Below are 10,874 nucleotides of genomic sequence, written 5' to 3' on the forward strand. Positions count from 1 at the left end.
ACATACCTGTAAATATATACATGTATATAAACAACAGATGTAAGTTAATAAAAACACGTAAGAAGGAGAGAAGCCCTTACCTCTCAAGAAGAAACATAAACCACGTAAACGGACACGGTGAACGGGTGGATCACAACACGCACACAACACAGAAGGCCTACAAACGGAATGAACAGAAAACACGTGAAAACATACGGAAAAGAAACCACACACACAACTGGGAAATGGAGATGGAGGAAAACGAAGATTAATAAAGGGGAATATGGCCTCGATAGAAAATTGATGGATGTCACTGGTGATTGATGGAATTCAATTAGTTTAATTTGCCAGTTAGTTTTGGTGGTTAGAAATTTAATTTGAAGCCCGTAAAACTCCTTAATTTTGCAGATGAATAATATAGCTTTGATAACTATATACACTCAACAGCCATGTGTATTATATCTATAATAAGAAAAAGTCATGTCGTCGGATTTTGTGTTTCGGTCACCGGAGTCCGTAAAAATCAATTCCGTCCCGAAGCCCACGCGCCGCCACCACAATCTGAGTCTAGTACTCACGTCGGGTGATTCAAGGAAAAAACACTTGAATTGACCGAAGTACCCATTAATCCTCAGATTTGGACATCACGGAGAGTCGGCTTGGTCGTGGCTGGAAAGCAGAACGCCTCCGTTGCTGGTGTGAAGAGGGACGAATCAAAGAAGCAAGAGCTCTCCTCACCAAATCACCTTCGACACCGCCGATTCTCACTAGCGAATTTGTCATTGCAGATCTGCGCGCATTCAACCTATTGTTGTTTGAAGAGTAGTTGGATGATGAAGGAGAACTCCCAAACCCTACGCCTTTGTGGAGACTGCAACGGAAGGAGCCTGGATGAGTAGTCGGTGAGCACATACAGGTACGCTTAGGAGTGCTCTGTTTTTTAACGACCTGATGGTGATGGCTCCGAGAGGGATTGACGGTGGAGATTGAACGGTTAGGAGATATGGCATTTAAACGGACGGATGGAGAAGACGACTGTGAGGTGTGTCCGTACATGTTGACACGTGTGGGAGAGGCGGATCTGGTGAAGAAAGTTGATGAGCGAGAGGTGAAACTGGAGCTCGAAGAAGCGAAAGCGGTTGAGGAAGCGTAAGACGACGGAGATCTGGTTAAGTGCTGGTGAAATCTGCCGGAAGGAGAGACTGAGCGGAGAGATGGTCCGCTTGATGTTCTTCTAGAAGATCCAGTGGCTGTGGCCGCCATTTTGGTGGTGGTGGAGTTGATTGTTAGGGTTTAAAAGTACAGAGAGAGAAAGAAAGGGGGAACCTCTGCAGAGGAGGGAATTTTTTTTTTTTTTCTTCTTTCTAGTCAGAGGCGCTCGGCTAGTTGATTTGGCAAACCTAGCTTTACTCGAGCGACATTTTTATAAGGAAGGGAAGGGGGTGGGGTGTTCGATATCTCGCGATAACTTGAGGGGTTCGGGATCTTTTAATTTGGGCTTTCCCTTGGAGTCCTTGGAGGTTTAAGTATTTACATGTCGACATGGATTTTTATGATTTCGTTTGTTTGGGTATTTTGGTGTATTTATGGAATTATCTTTGTATATAAAATTTAAAATTGGTTGAGTATTGCCATTTTATTAAAATTTTCATATATATATATATATGATGAATTTTTTTCATGGTATACTAATTAATAAAAATTCATAATACTTGCATTTTACCATTAATAAATTGACATATCAGTTTGATGAAAATGAGAGATAGAAAAAAAAAGGTTTTTGAATATTAAACTAAATTAAGAATGACATGGAATTTATATGTGCTTTTTATATCAAAATAGATAAAGACCTTATTATACAAAAAATAAATTTGTACAGAATGTGGTATTTTTTTGTTTATAAAATACCAATATGCATCTTAATATTCATAGATTAGCAAATTAATTTGTATGGAAATTTGGTGTAAAAAGGTATATTTGTAAAAGTTTCTGCATGTTAATTATATAATATCTTACCATGAATGAACACAATGCAATGTACCAATTGATTCATTTTACTTTATCGTTACATCTATTGATTCTTTTAAATTCCCTCTCAGTTTGGAACATTGAATTTGTCACTATATAGTGTACAATGACAAGATTAAATCCCTTAAATGCACTGGTTTTTTTTTTTAATATCAATACCCAGTTGTGGAATTAACACGAGTATTTTCCTTATTTTGCATTTCCACGTCAAGTGAATTGATTCCCTAAATTATTCCCCCTCGAAATCTCATGAGCAAATGCAAAGAATGTAGAACATGGCAACATGCAATCACATAATAAAAGTAGAAAACCCATCAATAATCGTTTTTAAGGAAATGGCAAGAGGAATTGTATTTTAAAAATACTTTTGAAAGAATTAAGTTTTTTTATTTTAAAAAAAAAATACTTCGAATAGCAACTGAAATTAGAGTAACTAGTGGCGGGCTCCACAACTTTTTGAGAGTTGAAAACGTAGGAGAACCAAACCAGGACCTCTGGTTGAGTTAGAGCACAGGCAATCCAAGTGGATCCAACGGTTTTCAGAAAATAAAAAACCTATGGGCTCTCTTCTCTCTCTCTCTCTCTCGAAAGAAACCAATGAATTCTGATCCGTTTCACTGACAGCTCTTGGAAATGCTCAAGAGGCTCTGTCTCCTATTGTGACACTCACACACGCTCTTTACACTCCACGTAACACTGACATCTATCCACTCCCAACAGACCCGAATATTTTTTATTATTTTATTTAATAACACAGTATTCTCAGATTACTTTTTAAACAATAAACTCCGTAAGTGCTGTCGGGGGGAGCCTAATTTTAGTGTATATCTGGCATCGTAGGAGTAAAGTCATTGTTATTGCAGCTTAAAACAGAATATTTAATTGTGATTTAAAAAAAAAAAGTTTAAGAATATATATTTTTATTAAAATTATTGTAAGATATATTTTTTAATAAAAAATTAGTCTCTATAAATCAAAAACAAATTATTTTAATTTCTAAAAAATCAAAATTTAAAACACATTTATAAGTAAACTTCAGTGTTAAAAACAAGAATTATTTAACTAGTCATACAATTTCTTCATCATCGACGTCATATTCAACTCTCTCCTATGATCCATGTTCTACAGTAAACAAATTCAATTATCAATTACATTAAATTAAATTAAATTATGTATGGTGATCAGAAATAATTCTTATTATTAAAATAATAACAATAAAAAGACAACACATGTACTTTTAATTTACTAATTATATATCAAATATATAAAATTCAATTTTTTAATTATAATATAACAATGGAGAGGGGAGGGCTTTTTTATGCAGCATAATATATTAGGAATAATATATTAGGAGTTAACGTATTTGATACTGCAGTCAAAACATTATCTATCAAGAATTTTAAAAAATAATAATTTAAAATATTTTTTATATTTTTAAATAGTTTTAATACTAGTGTAAAAATATATTTTAATATATTTTTTAATTAAAAATATTTTAAAAAATAACTATTACCATAATAACAAACATACTTTAAGTGATTAGAAATGTTTAGCTTAAATTGAAAAATTATTAAATTTTTAAAATTATTATATATATATATAGATATATATTCCCAAAATGTTCTAAAACAATTAATCTTAATCAATATATAAACCAACTTAAAAAAATCCCGGGCATTTATATAAATAAATAAATAAGATTAGAAGCAAGGCTCGCGTTACTCACACGGTGACCCCTAGCAGCCTGTTGTTTGTTTGTAAAAATTCTATGGGCAATGTAAGATATACAGGTGTCTATGTCGTTATAAGAAGGGCTGGCACATGGTGGAGGGTCATGGTCCCTTGTCGCCGATCTTAACTGAAGCAGGAATAGAATTCTTTTATTGTTTTTTTCAGAATAAATTTATTTATTGCTGCTAGCTAGCCCAATAAATACATTTAATTCGTGAAGTTGTGCCATAATAAATCTATTTATTGTGAAGTTGTGCCATAATAATGATATACATGATTATATTTCAGGCTGTATTTTTGTATTTACAGATTACATTTATATTTTCTGTTTTTAACCGGTTATGAAGCAGAAATGGAGCTCTACTGTCACTGTTTATTTGACAAATTTCTTGACAACTACAGCGTCTGTGTTTTCTTTCTTTCTTTCCTTTTCTTTTTTGACGGCATGGGTCGATTATTATTATTATTATTATTATTTGAACAATTCAGGACGTCATTTTTCAAACAAATGGCAATGGAGGGGTCACATATTCACATCGTTTGCTTGTTCGCAATTGTCAACATTTATAACACCGCACTGACAAAAAATACTGCAAGTTTAGTAATATTAAAAAAAAGAAGATAAGATAACAATATAAATATTCAAAAATAACTTCATTTTGTTTTATATTTTTTTAATATTTAAAATATAAAAAAGTATTATATTTATAAAAATTAAAAAATAAAAATATTAAAGGAAATTAAAAAAATTCAAGTTTCATGTGAAACCAAACAAAAAAACTAAACTCAATAATTATAAAATCTAAAAGAATTTAATGTGCGTTTAATATATATAATTATAGATATTATAATAAATAGTATGCAAACTTTTATTTTCTCTCTTTTATTGACACCTCAGTTGATCCAGGCATGGTTATGGAACCAGACGGGTGGATTTAATTTCTTCCTTAATTACCAATTGACTACACAAAATTATTTATTTTTTTAAGTAACAGCCTTTTTAGTGCAAATTAAGATTTCAAAATTAAGGATAAAGACTACATAAAATGACAATAAAATAAACGTATCAAAGACGTGGCATTAATCTTTCTTTTTTTTTTTTTTTTTTGATTAACGTGGGTGTCCGGGTCAGCTTACGCGCACCACGACTAATCCCACGGTCCACTGGACATCCCGCAAGCCTCAGTGAACAGGTTAAGCACCGCGGGGGCGACAGGCGTACCACACAGCAAGGAGCTAGCAGAACCAGGAAGGACACCACTCGCCAGCCCCACTCCCACTAGAACTCGAACCGAGGTTCGAAAGAAGACAAGCAGCGCCTTACGCCACTGAGCTACAAGCTGCTTGGTGGCATTAATCTTGATCTTACGGGATAAGCATGGGCACATTTATAAATCTTTTACGACTCTGATCAAGATTTGAAACCTGGACAGCGCCAACTAGTCCTTCAAATTTTGCACCATGATGAGCGTAGATACATTTACTCGGGGTTAGGATTAATCATGGTTCGTTCTCTGTAACAGTAAAAACTAATCATGGTTGTCTGACCAACCAACGACATAGGATCACTTCACAAGCCAATCACATCATGAGATGATGTTTATCTAATCCCCACTGAGCGCTGGATGAAACTTACAGCCAGCAAATAATAAGGTTTAATGCTTTAAATTTAGGCAATGTAGTTGCAACTAAATCGCAAGAACTTCTCACCAGCTTGGATATGGGTTATCTGTACAACTGTCTCCAAGCTTTTATAAATAAATTAGGCGTACTGTATACATAAAATATTCCTCAGTTTTGGTTCGTGTTATTACCTCAATGTACTCTGGTTTATCAACCTTGTACTTCGATAATTTGATTTTTAGTTCAGGCCAGGTTTTAAAATAAATCAAGTAGGATTCGGTTTGATCAATCGACATGAGAGGTTTACTTGTCGACTCGATTAAAACCTGATTTCACTTTTTAATTTTTATTTCAAAATAAAACCGTTTTAATGAGAAAAAAAAACTTAAAACAATTCCATGTTTTGTGTAAATATACCTTGCTGGGGCTGTTCACTGGCCGGTTTAATGACTTTGATTTCGGGTCAAATCACCTTTTGAAATTTGACACAGAAATAGAAACTTAAATTAGATCATTGATTTCCGTACTGCTTGAGTTTATACCAATTTTTCTAACATAAAAAAAATATCTAGTTGCTATTAATATTTTTTCTAATAGAAGAAAATAATGTGTTGATTTATTTAAGGTGATTCAGTTTTTTTGATAAATCTAAAGATAATTTAAATAACTAATAAAAATATAATTTAACTTAAAATAAATATTTAAAATGAGATCTTTTTTATAAACATCGCCTGATAATATATTAGATTAATTTGAATTAATCCAAGTTAATCTGTTAATTTATAAACCAAGTCATGAGATTATAATAATTTTATAAAAAAATAAATTAAAATAAATTATAAAATTTAATGTTCAATAAACGTAATATAGAAGAATAAAATAGAAAAAACAATTAAAAAATAATAAAAAGATAACTCGAAGTCATAAAATTAGAATAAATTAATAGAAAGAAAGTTAAAATAAACAGTAAAGTTTAATTCTCATTCAATGTAGTTAAAGATGAAATTAAAAAAAAAAATTAAAAGTAACATTAAAAACTCGAGTCATTTATAGTTAATCTATCAAACTCGTGATTTAAGTCACGAGATATGAATAACCCCATGGAAAGAAAATCAAGATAAATAACGAAATTTAATTTTTAATCAATTTAATATTAAAGAATAAAATTAAAAAAAATCAATAAAATCATGTTAATTCATCAAATTTGTAATTTAAATCATAAGACTGAAATAATTTCATTTAAAAAAATTAAAAAAATAAGAGTTTACTCCCTGTAAACTCAATGTTAAAAAATAAAAATAAAAAATAAATCTTGGGAGGAAAGTTATAATAAATATTTTTTTTTTAGTTTTTTTAGTTGATGTTAATAAAATTATAATTATTAATTTATAAATTAAAATTGTCCTAAACTCTTATTTGTAATCTTTTTTACTAGAATAATCTGCTCACCACTATTTTAGATGAACCAAATTATTTAAGAAGTTAAATAATTTTATATGAGATTTATTTATTATTATTATTATTGTTGTTGTTGTTGTTGTTATTGTTATTTTAAAAAAATTATTCGCCTTGATATTTTTATTTGCCTCAAAATAACGTTGCACAGTGGATTAGATCAAATTTGTTTAACATGAAAAATATCTCAAGGTTAATAATGTTCTTTCTTTCTTGTAGATTTTGTTTTAAATAGTGTAAATTGACCCGACACGACTCACCATGATAAATTCAAAAACAATTCCTGTGAGTAAAAAGATAATCTTGAAATAAATATTTAAGATTAGATTTTTATATATATATATATATATATATATTGAAACTACAATATATTTTATCAATTTAAATTAATTTAAATTAATTTGTCAATTTATATACTGAATTATGAAATTATGATAACAAGCTAAAACAAAATTACATTTCTTAATTTCTAACAAAAATAACATTAAAAAATAAAATTTTAAAAAATTAATTAAAAAAATCCAAAAAAATAACTCAAATTATCATGTTTCAAAAAAATAATAAAATGTTATAAAACCAAAAAAAATCTTTGATAAAATAACATGTTTTAAGGTGTAATGTTTTAGAATTGTGATATTGAATTAATGTCACGATTCAAAAAACAAGATATTTAACTAAATATCGTCGACAGTAATTATAATCTTGTCATGGCATTTGATGAAATGTCTACGTAACGAACAATTCTCTCGCCACTTTTCATTGTCACATCTTTAGCTGTTACTACCTTCTCTGCAACATGCTCTGAAGTTTTCTTAGCTCCTTCAACAATGGAGTCTTTTGCTTGTGCTCCCTTCTCTGATACACACTGGGTAGATTTCTTAGCCCCTCCAACTAGAATGTCATCTACCTGTGCTCCTTTAGTCCCTTCAACAAAAGTACGGTCATTTGCTTGCATTCCCTTCTTTGCAGCATACTGGGTGTGTTTCCATCGACTTCCTTTTCATACAGTACTTCAAACTTGAAGTTTATTGTTCTAATTTAAAATTAAAAAACCAGCAGCTCCCCTTCTCTATTGGTGTTTTTTTTTTAATTAATAAATGGCTGACGGTACCTTTCTAAAACTGCAAAGCGTTCAAAGGTTGCTTGCGTACATGGGTAAATTTCTTATTATATGAATAAAGAAGGGTTATCTCGCCGGAGGAAAAGAGGAGGACGACAAACAATACGACACGTATCACCCACGTGGAATCAGCTCATGGAACTGGGGGCTTCACTGACCAGACTCGTGTCAACAAACTAAGGCCTCTCTTATTATTTTTTTTATATAGTATTCTTTTCTTGTATTAAAAATTTAAAATCATGATCTTGGCAGCTACGTGGTGTGTATTTTAATTAATTAAACTCATAGAAGGGCAGAACGTGTTAGGCACCCTGATGATTTTGGAAATCCCAACCACCAGGCCTTTTGCTTTGTTTTCTGGCCGCAGCAGCTGAGGATTTACGTTTGATTCTCTTGTTATATAATTGCTTTGGTGATTCTTTTTTAAAATTATTATAAAAATGAATTTAAAACAAAAAAAAATATTTTTTTATTTTTTTAAAGAATATTTTTGAAATAAGAAGACACACAAGCTCTATATATAAAAACACATCAAGAAGAAATAGCATGGATATGCCAATTTTGAGTAAAAAGTTGGCACTGGGAAATTCTAATTAATTAGAACTAATCAATGGTTTTTTTTAAAAAAAATGTTAATTGTGGAGTCACAGACTCACAGAGAAGATTTTTCTTGTCATCTTTGCTTGCTTGGCGGAATCAATAACATAATATACTAATGGAAATGGAGGACAGTGCTGATCATCACTCAATGCATGCCATGCTTCTTTTTTTTTTTTTAATTTGTTCTCTGAACTTTATGGTATGCATGCATATATCCTGGTAAGAAGATGTCCCAACCTCCATGTCGGTCTGCGTAGCATATTATATACGTACGGTATAAAACGAAAGCGAAAGATATAGTATATATTTATAACCTTCAAAATAACAAATAATATTATCGAGTTTAATATAATGCCCGTCTTGTATTCAATGTTCTTGGTCCTTTGATCATTAGATTATTGAAACAAGAACAAAAAAAAAAAAAAATTCTTGCTATTTGTGATAGAATGAAGGAATTCCTATTGAAAGTTTTTCATGTAATTAAAATTAATTGTTTACAACTTTTTAGTTAACAAAAAAACTCTTATTTCATCACTATTCGAGCACTTCAACCTCGTTACTTGATGTCCAAAAACAAAATTTCTTGTTTTCTTACACGGATTAATTTTGATCGTTGATCGTCCCCTCAACAACACAAGTCTTTCTTAGTTCTTCGAGTCATTATATAATATTGATATAATTATAGCGAATATTTACTGTAATTTAAAGACAACTTTGAAGAGCTTAAGCCTTAAGATTTCAGTGAAGAACCTTCGTTATATATATGTATTGTGGGATCTATCTGGACCATTTGGTTGCATCCGTCGCTTTGGTTGGATTAGATGGTTAGAAAGATCCAATCAAGGATTAAAGTGAAAGAAAATCTTATCTCTTGAACTTATGATGCATGTCATTCTCCATGATTACGTCAAAAGAATAATGTTGAAGGAATCATCAAAAGGAAGAGGAACTTCATGGAGAAGGAAACTTTAAGTAAAACTTATCTCCATCCCACAACTGGGGACCATATCCAGAAGATATGAAGGAATTTCCTGAGGTTAATTTAGAGAAGCACAATTATAACTTTTTATATGAAAAGAATCGATACGAATGAAAAAATAAAATAAAATAAAATTAGTACTGCTGCTCTATATGATTTCAATTTATAAAAACATTAATTTGATTGTATTTTTTACCCTTTAACTATTAGGATTGTGGTTTATCGAGACCTATACTATCGTGTTTTGGATAACTACTGTCCCTTCGTTTGAACTCGCCATTATCATGGAGAAAAATCATATAAAAATAAACTCATACTTTGGCATCTTCAAATCAAAATTCTCCTAGATACTTCTGAAAATTTTCGGAGCTTCCAACCAAATCTGGGTTCATTCCAAATTATTTTCTATTTTTCGTATTCAATATCTAAGAAAAAATTAAAAAAATGCTTCTTGCAATCAATTTTCTTTTAAAATTACGGTTGAAACTATTGGATTTTTTATTAAAAATGTGAAAGATTCAGTACAAAATACTAAAAAAATACTTCTTCTTGAAGGGGAGAGACAATATTTGTCCAAAACGTAATAGTTGAAGGATAATATTGATCAAATTGATAGTTCATGCTTCCATGTGCTACAATCGTAATAGTAAAGGGGCAAGAAATTGCCATTAAACGAAAAAATAGCTTATGGCATGCGAGTCTTTGACTATATACAATGTCAATATGGAACCATCTGTCGTGGGTGGACCGGAAGGACCAGCCATAAAACTACAGCCCCACAGCTAGCCACCCCCGCTGGACTTCCTTTTTCGTTGTCCCAACATGCTAGTTCGAAAATATCTGCCAAATTAGACCACTAGAGCCATTAAAGACTTGATGAGAGGAACCATATACGCGCACCTGTTTCTCTGATATACTTTTCTTTCCCTTCCGATTCAACCTGTGTGAAAAAGTATCCATAAATGAATGCAAGATTCTACATTTCAAAAACGCGTTCAGAACGTCCTTTATTGACAAGATTCTCTAATCATGCTATATTACTTTAATCATTTGAACTGGAATATTTAACTTCAGGTAATAAAAATGAAAAGCGAACTAAGACGGCAAGAGCATGGCTTCAACTTGAAGATTTATTGCGATAATTCTAGTATGAATATTGCTTCTTAATTCCTTGTCATTCGGAGACCTTTGTTCTTCATAGCATGTGTTAAGACAAATTGGAAATAATGTTTAATATATACATCATTAATTAATAATCAAATATGTTGTTCATGTATTTATTAGATTTTTATTTACAGTGTAAAGTATAAAGATATTATTTATGCCGATCCGATCCCATTTTGACAATATTGAAAAAAC

General features: G+C 31.0%; 1 protein-coding gene across 1 annotated transcript; it reads right to left on the reverse strand.

The window, feature by feature from the left end:
* Positions 1-270: 270 nt before the first annotated feature.
* Positions 271-1,376, reverse strand: LOC105122688 (uncharacterized). The gene has a single exon (XM_011021947.1). The coding sequence runs from the start codon at positions 1,240-1,242 to the stop codon at positions 604-606; it is 639 nt and encodes a 212-aa protein (XP_011020249.1). The 5' UTR covers positions 1,243-1,376; the 3' UTR covers positions 271-603.
* Between the last annotated feature and the right edge of the window lie 9,498 nt (positions 1,377-10,874).

This window comes from Populus euphratica, unplaced genomic scaffold (assembly GCF_000495115.2).
Source record: "Populus euphratica unplaced genomic scaffold, PopEup_1.0 scaffold20.1, whole genome shotgun sequence".
Lineage (NCBI taxonomy): Eukaryota > Viridiplantae > Streptophyta > Magnoliopsida > Malpighiales > Salicaceae > Populus > Populus euphratica.